The sequence below is a fragment of the Kryptolebias marmoratus genome, linkage group LG13 (assembly GCF_001649575.2).
Source record: "Kryptolebias marmoratus isolate JLee-2015 linkage group LG13, ASM164957v2, whole genome shotgun sequence".
In the NCBI taxonomy this organism is placed as follows: Eukaryota; Metazoa; Chordata; class Actinopteri; order Cyprinodontiformes; family Rivulidae; genus Kryptolebias; species Kryptolebias marmoratus.
In genome coordinates this window covers 233926-252165 of record NC_051442.1, presented here as the reverse complement: position 1 = coordinate 252165, position 18240 = coordinate 233926, and the positions used below count along the sequence as shown (strand labels likewise).

The window sequence follows — 18240 nt, the reverse complement described above, 5'->3', positions numbered from 1 at the left end:
CAGTAATCCAATCATCTGCTGACGGCGTTCCACAGAGAGCAAAAACAAATCGTTACGGTTTTAAAATAAAATATGAACCTCTGAACAAAAACACAGAAGCATCTCGGCTTTCACAGCCCCCCCTGGACCGACCCCCCCGTTCCTTCACTTCATCCATGATGAAGGATGAGGATCAGAGGAGGATGCTGGGAAATGGAGGCAGAAAATGTTTGTTGTTGTAAATAATGTGTGATCAGCTGTGAGATGTTTCATCCAACACTGACGGATAAAATAATTCAGAAAATATTCAAACTTTAGTTTTTTCCTCTTTGATTTCAGGTCTTGGTTTGGTTTAATGTTAAGTGAAATAAGTTAAAATGTGATTTTAGGTCAGATCAGATCCTAAAATCATCTTCTTGTTGTGTTGCAGATGAAACATGAACAACTGGACGTTGAGCACCGACATCCTGACCCTGGAGGCCCTGCAGGTGACCCCTCAGTCCTCCCTGCCAGCCTTCATCCTCCTCCTCCTGGTCTACGTCTTCGCCATCGTGTCCAACCTCGGCCTGGTGATCCTGATCTCCAGCAGTCAGAGCCTGCAGCAGCCCATGTACCTGCTGCTCTGCAACATGAGCGTTAACGACATGTTCGGGGCCACCATCGTCGTCCCTCACATCCTCAAAGACCTGATGGCCTCCAGCTCGGAGCGCTACGTCCATTACATCGTCTGCGCTGTTCAGGCCTTCTGCGTCCACCTCCACGCCAGCGTCTCCCACACTGTCCTCATGATCATGGCGTTTGATCGCTACGTGGCCATCTGCAACCCGCTGAGATACGCCGTGGTCATGACCCACAGGACGGTGGTGGGTCTGTCGTGGGCCGCCTGGGGATCCGCTGCAGTCCTGGTTCTGATCCTCATCGGGCTCAGTGTGCACCTGTCCCGCTGCCGGCGCCTCATCTTCAACCTGTTCTGCGATAACGCCTCCCTGTTCAGCCTCTCCTGCGAGAACCTCCTGATGAACAACATCTACGGCCTCAGCTACACCGTGGTCCTGCTGGGCTCCTCCATCTGCAGCGTCAGCCTCACCTACCTGAAGATCGCCGCGGTGTGCCTGAGCAGCAGGAACAAGGCGCTGAACAGCCGAGCGCTGCAGACCTGCGCCACCCACCTGATGGTCTACGTCATCCTGCTGGTGTCGGGCTTCATCATCGTCATCCTGCACCGCTTCCCTCAGCTGGCCGACCACAGGAAGGTGGCGGCGGTGCTCGGCCACGTCGCACTTCCTGCTCTCAACGCCTTGATCTACGGACTGCAGATTAAAGAGGTCCGCCACAAAATCAAAGCTGTGTTCCAGAAAAATAAAGTAACAGACGTAAAGTAACAGACAGGAGGATCAAACACTGATGGGATTCTGATGGACTTTTAATAAGTTCCCTTAAAGCAGACGACAATAAAAGAAGCTTCGTCTGAATAAAGTTCGATCTTTGTTTCTGTCAGAAATAAAACCTGAAAACTTTGTGATTCTGTTTATCACTTCTGTTCTACAGAACAATAAAACCACAGTCTGGGTTTTTTGCAGTCATTGGGGAAAATATTTCTGAGGAAGAAATAAAATAATAAAACTTGTTTTAAAAAGTAAAAGTGTTTTTTCTTATCAGTTAATAGTTGTGAATAATTAGAAGATTAAAAACTCTCCCTTTAAAGAAGATTTAGCTTCAGACTTCAGGTTTAAATCATAAAATAGTTTGTTTTATTCCTGGGTTCTGGTCCGGGCTGCAGCCGGGCCGGACCAGAACCAGAACCCTCTTCTTCCTCAGCCTCTGGAATGTGAGCAGAATGTGGTTTTACGAGGTCAGAACCCTGATCCAAGCCCAGACCATGACAGAACCAGAATTTTGGACATGTTGCTTTTATTACTTTGTCTTCTTTGTGAAGCCAGACAACCCCAAAGCATGATGCTACCACCACCGTGCTTTACAGCAGTTACCACGTTATTAGAGTTTCCTGTTGCTCTGGTTGAGTTCAGTCTGTTTTGGTCCCATCTGACCACCACCTGTCCTGGTCCTGGAGGACCTCTGTCCTGGTCCTGGAAGACGTCTGTCCTGGTCCTGGAGGACCTCTGTCCTCCCTGGAGGACCTCTGTCCTGCCTGGTGGACCTCTGTCCACCTGTCTTTCCTGCAGGTTTTAGATGTTTCTCTGCTCCTCAGCAGCTCTTCAGGTTCTGCAGCAGCCCGTTCATCCTTCAGATCAGGTGAGTCGCAGCAGAAAATCATCTAAAACATACAGGACAGTGTCCCTCTAGTACCAGGACAGAGGTCCTCCAGGACCAGAACAGAGGTCCACCAGGAAGGACAGTGTCCCTCCAGGACCAGAACAGAGGTCCACCAGGCAGGACAGTGTCCCTCCAGGACCAGGACAGAGGTCCTCCAGGCAGGACCTCCAGGACCAGGGCTGGACACCACTGGTTAAAAGTAATGAGGAACAAAGGTCCTAAAGTGAAGTCCCTGGTGTCTCAGTGTCCATCCAGGTAATTAAATTAAAGTCTGAGGTGTTCAGGGGACAATGGACGGGGACTTTTTATTCTGGAGAAACATCAGCCAGTAGAAGTGTCGTCATTCTTCCTCTTAATGGGATTTTTTACCCCTAAATGTCCTAAATGGACTCAGAGACACTTTTCCACCTGTGAAGAAGACATTTACAGGAACCAGAAGACGTCACATTTGGTTTCCTTATTGATGGGATCATTCTACTTCAACTGGTGACGGCAGTTAAGGACAAACTTTAGGACATCTTGTTGTGTTTTACTGGTCTTTCACCCAGTTTGAGTTTGTTGTTAAAGTTCGACACTAAAGTGAGTTCCTGAAAATGTTTTCACCATCTCCTGTAATCACTGTTGTTCTCTGAGCTCTGGCTCTTTGGCTTCCTCCCACAGGACTAATTACTGAAACTGTTGATGATGCGTGTCACACCGGACCTCATTAATCGTCACCTCTGTTTCAAAACATGAACACTTGTTGCCGTTGGAACCTGCGGTGATGAAAGTTGTCGACCATTAGCGGGCGGCGTGGCCTCCTGAGAGCAAAGTTTGACTCTTTGACCACAAACGGAGCAATAAAGTTTACACATTTATCAAACAACCTTAGTGTTTCAGATGTGAATGTGTTCAGCTTTGTTTCATTAATACAAACTTAAAACTTACATCCAAAAACAACAACCTGTTTGGTTGTTTTAATTGTTAAAAAATACATAAATAGATTGAAATGAGTTTCAAGTCAGTGGGTCCCTGTGAGTGATAGATAAAGAACCATAGATCATAAATTAATGCTAATAAAACAAAACTCACGTAAAACTCTCATTCTCTCATTTTCAATCAAAATGTTTATTTTCAAAAGAAAATTTGGATTCCAGTTGTTGATTAAATAATCTAAAGAGCATCTTTAGATTATGGGTCCATTTGTTTTGCACAGGTCCATCTATCCGAGTCCATGATAGAAATAATTACAGCAGAGCAAGTAAAGACAGCAGCAGAGAGAGGACATGTGGACAGTTTGTCCTCCAGCAGCAGAACTAAAGGAACCTCAGGAAACCCAAACCAGCCCGAACTATAGGAGCCTGAGAACTGGAAGCTCTGCCTCCTGTTCTCCTGTTAGAACCTCTAGAAACTACAAGGAAACCTGCAGCCTGAGAGAGAAGAGCTCTGTTAAAAAAATATGGATTAATAGGATCTTTAATATCAGATGGAGTTTGGTTGCTGAGAGCTTTGGATGTTAGGAGGAAGATTTTAAATTCTCCTCTGAATCTGACAGGAAGCTGAAACTGGAGAAATCTGATCTCTGATCAGAACTCTGGCAGCAGCAGTTTGGATCAACTGAAGACTTTTAAAGAGGGTTTGGACTCCCAGATAATAAAGAGTTCCAACAGTCCAGCCTAGATGTGATAAATGCCTGTGTTTTTGTCACGTCTGCTGTAAATTCTGTTTCTGACAACAAAGAAATGCTTCAGTTCATGCTGAACTTGCAGTTCCCTGCTGTGTGTAACATTTGAATAAAGTAGAGCGTTTCCATGCAGATAGTTTCCATGGCCACAGTGTTGGAGTTACAGCTTGGACGTATTATGTCTCCTTCTGCTGAACATTTGCAGATATAAAAGTTGGACCACAGTTGGACTCTGCTGCCAGACGGTTGGCTGTGGAATTCTGTTCAAACCGAGGAAACAACAGGTACATTTCAAAGGCTGTAATTTGTTTTAAACAGGAACATTTTACACTATTAGAAGATTTTTATAATTAAAGCTGTTGCTACTTTTCCAATATTAGTCTCATATAATCAGTTAATATCTTAGTTTAAACCCGGAATGAATCAGCTGATTTCTTTTATTTCAGGCGGATGGAAAACTTCACGCTCAACAGTCCTGTCCTCCAGATGGAGGGGTTAAAGGTCACCAAGACTTCAATGTACCCCTTATTCTTCTTCTTCCTTTTTTCCCACCTGTTTGTTTTGGTAACTAATGTTGGTATTATCTTCTTAGTCGTCATTGATAAAAGCCTCCATCAGCCCATGTACCTGCTGTTCTGTAACCTGGCTCTTAATGACATCCTGGGGAATTCTCTGCTGATGCCTCAGCTCCTGTCGAACCTCCTGAAGCCGCCGTCGCAGCGCCTCATCGGTTATTATGAGTGTGTGCTTCAGGCCTTCCTGGCCCACATGTTCGGCACCACGGCGCAGACCGTCCTCATGATCATGGCCTTTGACAGGTACGTGGCCATCTGCGATCCTCTGCGTTACGCTGCAGTGATGACCAACAGGATGGTGGTGAAACTCATCCTCTCTGCCTGGGGGGTGGCCTTGGTTCTGGTGGGGGTTCTGCTGGGTCTGACCGTGCGTCTGAGCCGGTGCCGGACTCTGATCACGAACCCGTACTGCGACAACGCCTCGCTGTTTAAGCTGTCCTGTGAGAGTGTGGTGATTAATAACATCTACGGGCTGACGTTCACCGTGGTTCTGGCTGTAGCTTCTGCAGGAACCACGGTTCTGACCTACACTAAGATCGCAATAGTCTGTCTGACCCGGAAGAACAAGAACCTGAACCATAAGGCCTTAAAGACCTGCAGCACGCACCTCCTCGTGTACGTAATCATGTTCACGAGCGGAAAAATCAGCATCGTCTTTCATCGCTTCCCTCAGTTCATCGAAGAAAAAAAACTGACGATAATTTTTTATCACATCATCCCCTGCAGCCTAAATCCCATCATCTATGGAGTTCAGTCAAAGAAAATTAAAACTGCTTTATTAAGGTTTTTACACTACAGGAAGGGTTTACCATCAAAATGATTTCAGTGTGTTTGCTTTTTAGCCTTTTTTATTCATAAATAATAAGAGCATAAAAACTGCACAGAGGTCATTTCCTGCTGAATTTTTTATTTGTGAAATCTGGGAAACTTTAATAAATGTTGTTAAAGGGGTTCTGGTTCAACTGAAACTTTAAAAAGATGAGTTATAAATGATCTATAAAGTTCACGTTGGGTTTATTGTTGCTGTTGTGCAAAAACAAACATGCCTCAGGGGTTTTTTTTGTTTTTATTATAAATAAATGAACTCTTTTGGTCCCCCTTCATGTCCATCTGTGGTTTTATGGATGAAGATTCAATAAAAGGTATTAATAAAGTAATTTATCCTCCATTAGCATCCAGCTGATGTACGTTACACAAAAAACAAATTAAATAAAAAAACAGAATAAAGAGGAATTATCAAACCAAACCTGCAGAAGTGATGTTAACCTGCTGAACCCCACATTTAATCTACAGAATGTATATTTTATAATATATATATTTATAATAATTAATCATGATTGTTGTATTTTTACATAAAACTCTACTACAGAGGTGTTTGTGTTTGTTGTGTTTTTATCCCCTTCCTGCAGTTTTCCTGTCATAGTTTCATACGACCGGTACTCCGCGTCAACAAGCAGGAAAACATTTTATAATAAATCTGGTGGGCAGTTTGAAGACATGGATCCCAGCTGTAGCTCCTCCTAAAAGCCCATTTATTAGTTTACTTCATGACAAACGAACATTAAATGTTTACGGTTAACTCCAGATTCTTCTGGTTATCAGTTTATCTCTAAGAACCTAAACATGGAGCCGGTTTAAACCAAAATTTGAGCCTTGGTTGGTAAAAACTTGGGAAAGGTTCGAGTTCAAGCCCTGTTAAACAACACGTGTTCAGGAAATAAAAGGCAGGCGATCGTGTAACTGCCTGTTTATGTTCATGTGTGTCTCATGAACCACTGGACAGATGTGAAGGAAATCACTGGAGATACGACTGATTCACTTTTGGAGTCAATCTAATTCAAGATGGCCGCCACAGGTAAACAACCTCCGTGACACAAAAATGCCTCACAGGTACTGAGTTCAGATCTGTCGTGGTAGTAGCTGAGAGTCATTTACAACGGACTGAGTGCTGACTGATTACAGGACACGAATCACATGACATCACAAATAACATGACATCATAGATCACATGATCTTTAAGATTAAACTAAAACAAGATGATCTTACTCTAAAACTCTGATTTGAACGGCAGCGGGTGATATGCATTCCTTCTAGGACCGATAGGCCACCAAAAGGTTCTACCTGTCTGTCTCGGTCTCTGTCTCTGTCTCTGTCTCTGTCTCTGTCTCTGTCTCTGTCTCTGTCTGTCTGCCTGGGAACAAGATTACTCCATCTTCAGGGTTGGTTTCATGGGGTCAAAGGTCAGGTTTGTTAAAAACCTGTCTCTGCTCCCACAGGTGACCCTTCTGTTTCCTCCACCAAGGAGGTTCTGGTTCCGGTTGTGTCTGTCTGTAAAACCTGATGGACAGATTTGGATGAAATGTTGGAGTTGAAACAAAAACCCAACAGACTCAGTTCTGGTTCTGACCCAGATGAGGATCCAGATCACGCCGTGGCTTCGGTGGAGGTTTGAGCTCTCTGAGTGCTTCTTGTTATTATTGAACTCATTTATACACATTATTGTTCCAACTCTTAAATGTAAAAGTTGAAAGTTGTTTCTTCTTCCTGATGGTCTCTATGGAGACGATGATAATGATGTTTTCTCCTCTCAGATGAATATCTGCACCAATAAAAGTGAACTGAAGACGATGGTCCACATCAGGAGTGAAGAGGAGGAGCGTGCAGGTAAGCTTTGATTAATTAATCTCTGTTAGGGTTGTTTAACATGATGAACCCAGGAAAGTCCTCATGTTTCTGTTTTTGTTTCAGGCTGATGGAAAACTTCACGTTCAACAGTTTTGTCCTTCAGATCGAGGGGTTAAAGGTCACAGAGACTTCCATGTACCCCGTATTTTTCAGTTTTCTTTTCTCCTACATGTTTATTATATTGGCTAATGTGGGCACTGCAGTCCTGATCTTAGTTGATAAGAGCCTCCATCAGCCCATGTACCTCCTCCTGTGTAACCTCATATTTAATGACATTCTGGGGAACTCCATCATGGTGCCTCGTGTCCTCACAGACATCCTGAGTCCCCCGTCGGAGCGCCTCATCAGTTATTCTGAGTGTGTGGTTCAGGCGTTCACCTCCCACATGTTCGGCACGGCGTCCCACACAGTGCTGATGATCATGGCCTTCGACAGGTACGTGGCCATCTGCGATCCTCTGCGTTACGCTGCAGTGATGACCAACAGGATGGTGGTGAAGCTGACGCTCTCTGCCTGGGGGGTGGCCTTGGTTCTGGTGGGGGTTCTGCTGGGTCTGACCGTGCGTCTGAGCCGGTGCCGGACTCTGATCACGAACCCGTACTGCGACAACGCCTCGCTGTTCAAGCTGTCCTGTGAGAGTGTGGTGATTAATAACATCTACGGGCTGACGTTCACCGTGGTTCTGCTCACCGCCTCCATGGGCAGCATCGTTCTGACCTACACCCAGATCACCGTCGTCTGCCTGACCCGGAAGAACCAGTCCCTGAACAGGAAGGCCTTAAAGACCTGCAGCACGCACCTGCTGGTGTACCTGATCATGATCGTCTGCGGGAAGGTGAACATCGTTCTGCATCGCTTCCCTCAGTTCTCATACGAGAGGAAACTCTTCGCCATTTTGTTTCACCTCATCCCCGGCAGCCTGAACCCCATCATCTACGGAGTTCAGTCCAACGAGATCAAAAAAAGTGTCTCCAGGTTGTTTTATTCCAGGAGGATCTTCTCATCGTTTGGATAAATGCAATCAAATATGAGGAAAATGTTTTATTTAATCTGTTTTTTATTGTCAAACATTTAAAAATGTAAATGTCAAAAGGATAATATCAGTTAAATTAAAAATATTTAATACATTTTTTAAATAAAATATATCAATACAAATTATTGTGATATGTATAAATGTGTATATATGTAACTTTAATATACTGTATATATAGTTTGCTGTAATTTTAAGTTATATTATTTTATGTATCTGTCTTTGCCTCATTTTACTGTTTTTTCTGTATTTGCTGTTTAAACTAATGTAACAAATGAACTGCTGAAGATAAATAAAGTTCTGTCTCTTCTTATCTGACCTCATCAGTTATAATAAATGAATTTCTGCCACAGCCTGTGAGACGAAACCCAGGGCAAACAGGCGACAGGAGGCTTTGAGTCACCGTCAGGTAAATAATACAAAAATTAACTTCAGTTTGAATCTGTCAGACGTTCAATTAAAGATTATCACTGACAAAACTGCAGGATTATATAAAACCTGAGATAAAAAGACTGAAAACATGAAACAAACTTTGTTTATTTGTGTTTATTTAAGTTTACTGAACCACAAACAGGTCAAAGCTCTGAATCAGGTCTTCATCATTCATGTTTTTATCACCTGGTTTCTGCTGTTTGTCTGAGAAAAATAAAGTTTTACAACCAAAACTAAAGTTTCTGCAGCAGCAAACTTATCTGTGGGAGCAGCACTTCCTGGGTTTAAATTACTCCCCTTCCTGCTGCTTGTCCCTCCTCCTCCTCCTCCTCCTCCTCCTCCTCTTCCTCCTGGAACTCAGAAGCAGCAGAACTGAAGAGGACTCAAGCTGAGCTGCAGTCCTGACGGATCTGAGGCGAGCTGCAGGTTTCACAGTGAGTTCTCCTTCATTTCTCTCAGACGTTTCAGGTTTTTCTTCTTCCTCGGACCTCATGTTGCTCCTCCAGGCTGAAACCAGCAGAACCAAGAGAACCAGCAGTGAGTTTATCTGAACCTGCAGCTGCTCGGCTCCATCCTGCTGTCAGATAAGAAAACTGTCATTCTGCTGCCTGTTTGTGTTCCAGTTAGTTCAACAATCTGTGGAGGTTTTACAAAGATCCACTCTTGTTTCTGTCAGACCACACTGAGCTGATTTAAACCCTCTCTGACCTCAGACTGATGCAGCTCTTATTCAGCATCTTTTCTTTTAGTCACAAACGTCATGCTCGGAAACTGAGACAGAAAACCCTCCTGTGGTGTGTCACAGACTGTGTAACCTCTGCTCGTAGAAAACCTCTGTAAACATCTGTAGCTTCTGCTCGCTGTTCCAAACCCTGCTGATCCTGCAGTTTGTCTCTGTCCTCCTTCTGTCCACACCAGCAGGCGGAGGAATCATGGATCAGAGAGAACAGAAGCAGAACATTTGGAGCTCATCAGATCCAGAACAGATCCTTTCACAGCTCAGATCAGAAAGAGTCAAAACAGAAGATTATTGTTGTTTAATTATTGACAGCCAGTGGAACGGTGAGACTCAGAGGATGGACCGTGGACTCCTCCGGTCCGATCACCAGAACCTGAAGGGGTCACATGGTGGACAGGCCTGAGGCTGGGGGTCAGCGGTCCAATGGTTGAACCAATGAGAGAAAGGTTCTGGTCTAAGACAGATCCTGGAGTCGGTGGCCGGTGTCAGCCGGAGCACAGGTCCACCACCAGCTTGCCTTGAACACCAGACGGCGTCTGTCCTCCTCCATGTTTCATCAGACGTCATCCTGTGTTCACTGCCTTCACCTGAACAGGTCCACTGATGGCTTCCATTAGTTACCATGGTAACCTGAGCTGCTTTCAGCATTTGTTCCTTCACAATAAAATCCCTCCGTCAGGCAGCCGGTCCACCACGTTGGTTCAGGCTGAGAAGATCTGACAAATATTAAATGCTTGACCTTTGACCCCAGCAGGATACCCTCAGCAGGTTCATTGACCTCCACCAAGGAGGTTATGGTTTTTGTTTGGTTGTTTGTTTGTTTGCAAAAGATAACTGTACAAGCAATGAACAGATTTTAAAGATATTTTCATGAAATGTTGAGGATGGTGATGATGTCATCAGTCCCATTATGACATCACAGTGATAATGGGCCTTGGCTGAGGTTTCTGCTCTTCCTGTAAATCTAGTTAAATCTGATTTAATTCGTTTCATCTGACTCATACAGAGTGTGGGAATGTGTGTGTGTGTGTGTGTGTGTGTTTAGAATCAGATAACTCCGAGGTTCTGAAACACGTCTGAGCTCCTGTTTGTTAGGGGGAGTTTAACCTCTGCCTGACCCTGCTGACCCGGTCTGACCCGGTCCGGCCCGCTCCGACACACAGGTCGTCTCTGCGAGTCAGTGGTCCCAGAAACCTGCTGAGTTTACACAACGTGGCGGAGCGAGGGGAACATTGTGTTCAGGAGGTGTCAGGAAGTGGCCTCTGACTCAGATGTTTCTGTGTTTGTAGGTTTCAGGTTCTGCTCTTCAGTCTGGGTGAAAACGATGGGAGCCAACATGAACTTTGACCCCGCCAGGACACCGGCTGCTGCTCGCCGCTGGAACCCCTTCAACAGCCTCAAGGTCCGGTTTCACTTCACAACCAGTAACTGAGAGATTCTTTAGTTTGTTAAAGTCTGGATCAGCAGCTCTCCAGGGGGAGGAGTCACAGAACCTCTGTCTGCTTGGAAGGAGATCCTTCACTGACCTCCTCTGTCTGTTTGTTACAGTTGACTTATCTTTCTTGTCTCCGCAGTTCTTCGTTCTGTGCCACAGTCTGCTGCAGCTGGCGCAGCTGTTGGTGTCGGGCTACATGAAGAGCTCCATCGCCACCATCGAGAGACGTTACGGCCTCTCCAGTCAGATGTCAGGGATCATTGCCTCCTTCAACGAGGTCGGTTCAGATTGATGTTGGTTCACTGAGTTTCTGCTGCAGATCATGTTTAGTTGGAAATGTAACAACAATCTGTGATTTTATTTTGAAAAGCAAAACAGAAACCATGAGGTTTACTGCCTGTCATTGTGTCACAATAACAGAATCATTGCTTCTTGTAAAGATCAGCTGCTTGTGGCTGCCGTTGTTTGTCTGAATAAATAAAATAAACTGAATATGGTGAACACCATGAGGCTGAAGATGTGTCAGACCTGGAGGATAACAGGAGGATGTTTCTGCATCCAGGTGGGAAACACCGCCCTCATCGTCTTCATCAGTTTCTTCGGCAGTCGGGTCCACCGGCCGCGGTACATCGGGGGCGGAGCTCTGCTGGCCTGTTTGGCCTCGCTGCTGATGGCGATGCCGCACTTCCTGAGCGAACCGTACAAGTACACCAGCCAGCCCAGCTGTAAGACGTTTCCATAACGACCTCTGGTCACCAGCATCATGTTGTCCAAGCGAACCTCATGCTGTCCTGTTTCCCCTCAGCTTCCGGTGACATCAGCACCGGTCTCTGTCTGCTCAACTCGTCCTCCAATCAGACGTGTAATGAGACGGAGAGCTCCACGCAGACAGTCCTCCCTCCGCTGATCCTGGGTCAGCTGCTGCTGGGCATCGGAGCCGTCCCCATCCAGCCCTTCGGCATCTCCTACATCGACGACTACGCCAGCCCGAAGAACTCGCCGGTCTACCTCGGTACGAGACGGCAGCTTTGAGCCGCTTCTGAAGGTTTCATTAAAAATGTGCCTGCAAACTTCAGCCCTCCAGTTCTCCTTTAAATCTGACGGCTCGGGTTTCCTGTTTGTGACCTTTGACCCCGCTCCTTCAGTCTGAAAAGGAGCTAACACAAAGAGCGGCTGGACCGGAAACCCGGCTCGTTTATATTGTTGTGAAAGTGTTCAGGGAAACAGTCCAAAGCTGTTCGGCTGCAGAGAGAGCTGAGAGAGTGAGAACAGCTGAAGGACCGTGGTTCTGATCCATCTGATGGTTCCTGCGTTCTGAATCATGTTCCTTTATGCTCCACTGCTTTGAAACCCAGTCTTTGTTTATTTAAACAGCAGAACTGTAACTTCTCCTTGCATAACTGACCTACTTTAATCAGTTTCCTGCATCTAACAGGAAACCTGAACTGAATAAAAAACAAACCAGTAAAATCAACTGGAGCTGCTTTCAGAAACTTTCATTAGAACCTTCTCAGATATTTTACTAACAGACATTGTTAGTTTCACCCATCAGTGGGTCACACATCAGCCATGTTTGTGTTAGCGTTGGCAGCCATTTTGAATCTATCTATCAGATAGATCTATGTATAAAAACAGCAGACAGGTTGAACGTTTTGTCTGCTTCATGTCTTCTTCGAGGAGCGTCTCGGATGAAGTGAAGGTCCGGTTCTAACAGAACATCAGAACAGGAAAGTGTTCCTCACAGTTCCATGTTTGTCTTCAGGAATCCTCCTGGCCGTGACCTCCATCGGCCCGGCCTTCGGCTTCGTCACCAGCTCCTTCATGCTGCGCTTCTACGTCGACTTCGACAAGCCGTCCACAGGTGAGGACACGCCGTCCGGACGTCCACAGCTGGACTCAGACGCAGGAGGACTTCCTGTTTCAGCTGACTGATGAGCCACTTCCTGAGAAAAGTTTAAATGTTTTGTTGCTGAGATGTGATGCAGAACAGCTGTTCTCAGACAACCTCCTTTGTTCAGACTGATTCATACTTTCAGAATAAGAGTCTTTACAGAAAAACCTCAGGAAATGGGAACAAAAAGTCAAATCTATTTTAAACAGTTTTCTCAGTTCAGTTAAACTTCTTTGAAAGGTTTGACAGAACTAAACACTTTTATTTATAAAAGTAAAAACGCTGACGTGGCAGAAAGACTTACAGATGACACTAACAATGAAGCAGGATATTTGATGGAGCTGATGGTAAAACTGGACACAGGTGTGTGATTATAAACCAGGAACAGGTGAGGATGAGGAGGTAAAGTCCTGACTGAAGGTGGCAGGAAAACAAAACACAACATGATCATAAAATAACTCAAAAAGCCCAGATCCTCTCACTCCTTCAATCTAAAAGAAAAACTTTCCTCAAAGATTTAAAGAAGATTTCCTAAAACTTCCCATCCTGCTGACCTCAGAGTTTCTGATCCTTCGTAAAATTATCTTTATTTTACAACAGAACAAGGAGAAAATGCAGAGAGAACGCTGAGCGCTGACACTGAGTTTCCAAAACGGGCCGATTAGAAGCTAAAAATCACAAAATCAGCAACAAACTAAGGCCAATAAACAGCTACAAGATAAAATTAGTCACAAAAAGGAAACTAAAGCAACATGGTTTGTAAATATAAACTGAGTTAAATGTTAAAATGAGCTAAATTTAACTTCAGTTGTTGTTTTTTGGGACATTTTTCAGTTTTTAGCCAACATCTGCAAACATCTGCTGACTGTAAAACCTGAGCAGCTCGTTGTGTTCGGATGTTTTTTTTTTAGAACTTACTTTTATTATTTTTAACAGAGCAATTCCACAGCCATATATGAGCCATACATGGTGCAAAACACAGGTGTTGACAGAGTGAAGTTTTCCATAAAATAAACATCAGTGTTCGGATGTTTCTGAGTTACTGATCAGGTTTGGTTCTGTCCGTATTTAAAGCACATGGAACTGGTGAAAGGCTGTTCGATCTGTTAAAATAGGTCCAGTTCAGTTACTGTAACACAGTGGTCTCCAGTCCTGGTCCTCAGGGCCTCCATCCTGCAGGTTTTACCTGTTTCCTGCTCCAACACACCTGATCTGAATCAATGATGATTAACAGGCTTCTGCAGAACATGAAGAGGGGATTTAACCATGAATCAGGTGTGTTGGAGCAGAAAAACAGGTAACACCTGCAGGACGGAGACCCTGAGGACCAGGATGGAGACCCCTGCTGTAACGTGTCGATCAGAGGAGCAGGTGTACGTCAGGTGTGTCTGCAGGTAAAAGCTCGTTCTCCGGCCTGAGAAACGTTGAAACGTTTTCTGACGGTGGAAGCTTTTCAGACCGGTTGACGTCTTCAGGATTATTGGACTTGTTGAAACAAACTCCTGTTTCCTCATATCCAGCGAGGGTGTGAGCGAGGCACTGCTGGAACACGCTGTTTCTTTCTTCTTACACGCATTTACGACATCAGGACACAGTTCAGTTCAAAGGTTTGATCAACATTATAAAACAGTTTTTATGAGCTAAAAACAACCACAGAGGAGATGAGCCACTGGAAGGGAATTATTCTGATTTACTTGGTCAGGAGTTCTCCTTCATTCTTATCTGGTTGTTGTTTTTTTAAAAACAATCAGAAGTTATTCTCTGGTGTCTGTGGGCTGACCAACAGTTTACAGCCAAAAAACACGGGAGAAACGTCTTCATGTTTGTTGTATTAAATCAGCACAAAGTCTCCACAGATCTCTTATAAAGTGTTTTTAATCTGAGTCTCCCATCCCAAGCAGCTCGTTGGTGACAGTGGGAAGAAAAAACTCTTTGAACAAAAAGAAACCAGAACCAGAACCGGGCTCGGGTTTGAGGACAGGAAACAGACGGGTCCAGGTGGAGGATTATCAGCTTATCTTCTCACTCAGGTTCACATTGTTGAGTCTGTGACACAGAATTTTATTGTGAAAGAGTTGGTCAGACGTTTGTCAGAGTGTTTACAACAGATTGTAAATAAAATGACAGAAAACTTGTTTCTGCAGCTTCTGTTTGTCTTAAACAAACTTCATAATTGTTTTAAGTTAATTATAAAATTGAATTTAATCTGTCAACATGAAGTGAGCCTTCTAATATTAAATAACTCAAATTAATAAGAAGAATTGTGCTTCGGGGAGTAAAACGATCAACTTTAACCAAGAAATGAAAACGTGCTGAAGCATTAGGATAAGTTGACTGAGTTTGTTTCTGGTTTGTGTTGGAAGATTTTCCGCCCTGAAGGTTTGTCGGTTCTCCTTGAATTGTGGAAACGGTGACCGTGAGAACCTCATTAGATGATTCAGGCATCAGAACATCTTTTGGCTGAATATCAGTGATTCCTGATGACGCATTCAAAAAAATGGTAAACAATTAAACGAGTGAAAGGAGCAAGAAATACCTGTTGAGTTTCAACGTCTGTTGCTTTGAACCGAGGCGGAGCTGACTTCAGATCAGCCGGATCGATATTTGACCCAACTGCTGATTCAGAGATGTCTGAAAGTTCTGGTTCTGGAGAAGATCTAAAGAATTATAACAGTCAAAATGAAATCTAGCAGCTCGTTTAGCGCTGACCGTTACAAAGATGAACCAACAGAGGGGAGAAACGGTTGATTAAATGTCTCATCTGTGATGTTCGTACACTTCGTTCAGACATGTCTGCAACCTTTCCGCCACGCCAGCAGGAGTTATTGTAACTTTTATTACATGTGAGGTAAATGTGACGTTTCAGGAGCCTGCTGTAGATCAGAGGATCAGGAACGAACGGAGGAAATGTTGGGATGTTCTGACAGCCGTGGATCTCAATACGACACGGAAACGAAGCAGACGGAAGATGAGATTGTTGTTCCAGAGAAAGTGATTTGTTGTTGGGAAACGTTCTCTAATGAGTGTTTTAGTGTCGTATCTGATGAATGTTCAGAGATAAGAGGCCTTCGTTCCGCCTCTGAGATGTTCTTCATGCCATGTTCTTGTTGTTCCTGGCGTCTGAAGAACTATCGTCTCCCCGTGTTTGAGTTTTACTGGAAGGGCTCTCAGTTTCAGATAAAAACAAACATTAATCTAAAGCTGTCAGGTGAGTCGTGTCCCAACAAGCAGTCTGTTTGTCGCAGTGAACTCGGATAAACCTGCAGGTCCTCAGGAATGTTTCAGCAAACAGGAAGATCATCTGAAAGTGGGAAGAGTCACTGATGTTGTTTCTTATATCTACCATGAAATCCAGCTGATAAAGTTTGTTTTGTTTATTTGATCATTCTCCAGAGGGGATCGAGTTGAAGCAGACGGACCTCCGCTGGGTCGGGGCCTGGTGGCTCGGCTTCCTGGTGGCTTCCTGTCTCCTCTTCCTCACTGCTCTGCCGTACTTCTTCTTCCCCAGAGAGATGCCCAAAGAGGTGAGGCCGAAGGAGAGCCTTCATCCCCCGTTCTCCGGTTCTCTGAGCTTCATATTCTAAAGAAAACGGATGTTTTAGGAACTCTGTGTTGAACTCTAAGATCGTTAAATCAGTTCCCAAAACCAGCCACCAGGGAGACGGTGTGTCTCTGGTTCTGGTACCAGGCCCGGGTAAATGGGCAGGGTTGTGTCAGGAAGGCCATCCGGCAGAAAACACTTCTGCCAAAACTTACATGGGAGTTCATTCAACCGACACTGAACCGGACCGGTCGAGGCCCGGTTCACAACGACCGCCACCGGCGCTGCTGTTAGTGGACCACGAAAGACCAGGAGACAGGGGGACAAGAGGACAGACGAGTGCAGGACTGAGGGTAGCAGCTCTAAACGTAGGAACGATGACAGGCAAAGGCTGACTGAGACGGTTTGGACATGTCCAGAGGGACAGAAGGATGTTAGAGACAAAGAGGACAGATATGGATGCAGTTAGAGGACAGACTGAGACAGTTTGGACGTGTCCAGAGGAGGGACAGAAGGATAGCAGTTATAGAGGACATGGAGGACACAGAGGACAGGGTTAGATGGAGCAGGACTCTCTGTGGAGAGCCCTGAAGAGGGACCAGCTGAAAGTCAGTGGAACCAACAGGACTGATAGTTGCAGGATGTGTTCGACTGTCAGGAGGAAGAAGAGTTCTTCCTCAGATGTTTCAAACACGTCGTTACGACTCTGACCTGCTGTAAAAACTCTGAGCTGAGCTTCTCTGAGATCAGGACGGTCCTAATCTGTCTCATTTCTGCCGTTTAAATCTTAAAACCAGTTGGACTGTTTTCCATCGCCGCTCCTCAGAGCAGAGTTTAATGTTTCCTGTTCCTGAAGGATAAGGAGGGTTCAGGTTTGGTGTTCAGTAACAAGGAGGGCCGTGAAACCAGATCTGATGAAGACTTTAACCCTCCTCCTCCTCCCCTGCTGCTCAAGTTTAAGTTTAGTAAGAATGAAAGTTTAAACTCTGCAGATGTTTTCTCTTTCAGTTAAATGAGGCGAGTTCTTCATCCTGAAGGGAAACTAACTGTTGGAAGCTGTTTCAGCTGATTTTTATGGTTTATACAAACAGAGCAGAGAGACATTTTTCTAAACTTTGTCCTGATTTTAAAGCGAAAGTAAAAACCGAGGCTTAGGGAGATGAAACCTGGACTGAAGGAACGCTGTTGGGAAACTTCTGGCCGGTATCTGAAGCAGATCTTTGTGACGCTCATTAACAGAACCTCAGCCTGAATAAACATGCGTGCAGAAACTGCAGTTTGACCTCCAGCTGTGGATCTGGGCCCCTCTGGGTTATAATTAGGAAGTTCTGCTTTTAAACTGTTTGCTGAGTTTGTTCCACAAACAAGAACTGAAACAGGAAAACAAAAAGAAAACAGATTTATCAGCTTCACTTTAAGGTTCTCTTTATTTTACTTCATCTTCACATCTGAGATGTTTCATCTTTTATGTAAGAAGAGAAACAAAAAGCCGGATCCTCGTCGTTCCTGTCAGCTTTCCCAGAATCCTCAGCTCCGACACACAGAGGTTTCAGGACCAACACGTGATGTTGTCTTCCTGTTCGCAGAACAATGCAGACGATGTGGAGGACAGACCGGACACCAGGAGGGCAGACCCGGTCCAGGAAGTCTCCTTCCTTCAGTTCCTCAAAAGTAAGAGTCTGTTCTTCTGTTTCTGTCTCCTGCCTGACGAGCCGAGAGTTTCATCACGATGGGAAGAAATCTGCAGAAAGAAACGTCTTCCTGGCATCAGGCGGGACGTTAATCTGAACGTTAATCAGGCAACAAGATGGCGCCTGTGTGTGTTCAGGCTGCCGCTCGCCTGCTAAAATGTTGCTTTTTTGCTATTTGTCTGCTTATGTTTGCTGTCATATCAACTTTGATGGACAACGTCTGTGTGAGTGCAATAAGGACTTATAATCGTGATTCTCTTTTCGATATCAAAGAGTCAATGGAGAGCCCCTTCCACGACTGGGAC

General features: G+C 44.8%; 4 protein-coding genes across 4 annotated transcripts in view; all 4 read left to right on the top strand.

The window, feature by feature from the left end:
• The window catches only part of LOC108228538 (olfactory receptor 52N2-like), a 1622-nt gene extending 261 nt beyond the window's left edge, over positions 1 to 1361 (top strand). Inside the window, exon 2 of the mRNA XM_017404109.2 lies at positions 412 to 1361. Within this exon, the coding sequence (XP_017259598.2) occupies positions 412 to 1361 (950 nt within the window). The remainder of the gene's footprint in view (positions 1 to 411) is intronic.
• A 2807-nt stretch (positions 1362 to 4168) lies between these two features.
• On the top strand, positions 4169 to 5311 carry LOC108228537 (olfactory receptor 146-like). The gene is made up of 2 exons (XM_017404108.3): positions 4169 to 4200; positions 4363 to 5311. Exon 2 carries the CDS (start codon positions 4367 to 4369, stop codon positions 5309 to 5311), a length of 945 nt encoding a protein of 314 aa, XP_017259597.1. The 5' UTR covers positions 4169 to 4200; positions 4363 to 4366.
• A 1917-nt stretch (positions 5312 to 7228) lies between these two features.
• Positions 7229 to 8191, top strand: LOC108228536 (olfactory receptor 52N2-like). The gene has a single exon (XM_017404106.3). The coding sequence runs from the start codon at positions 7244 to 7246 to the stop codon at positions 8189 to 8191; it is 948 nt and encodes a 315-aa protein (XP_017259595.1). The 5' UTR covers positions 7229 to 7243.
• A 788-nt stretch (positions 8192 to 8979) lies between these two features.
• The window catches only part of slco2b1 (solute carrier organic anion transporter family, member 2B1), a gene marked incomplete in the record, with an annotated part of 12063 nt that continues 2802 nt past the window's right edge, over positions 8980 to 18240 (top strand). Inside the window, 8 exon segments of the mRNA XM_037979112.1 lie at positions 8980 to 9072; positions 10667 to 10779; positions 10952 to 11089; positions 11375 to 11537; positions 11618 to 11824; positions 12575 to 12673; positions 16097 to 16227; positions 17831 to 17915. Coding sequence (XP_037835040.1) covers positions 10702 to 10779; positions 10952 to 11089; positions 11375 to 11537; positions 11618 to 11824; positions 12575 to 12673; positions 16097 to 16227; positions 17831 to 17915 — 901 coding nt within the window.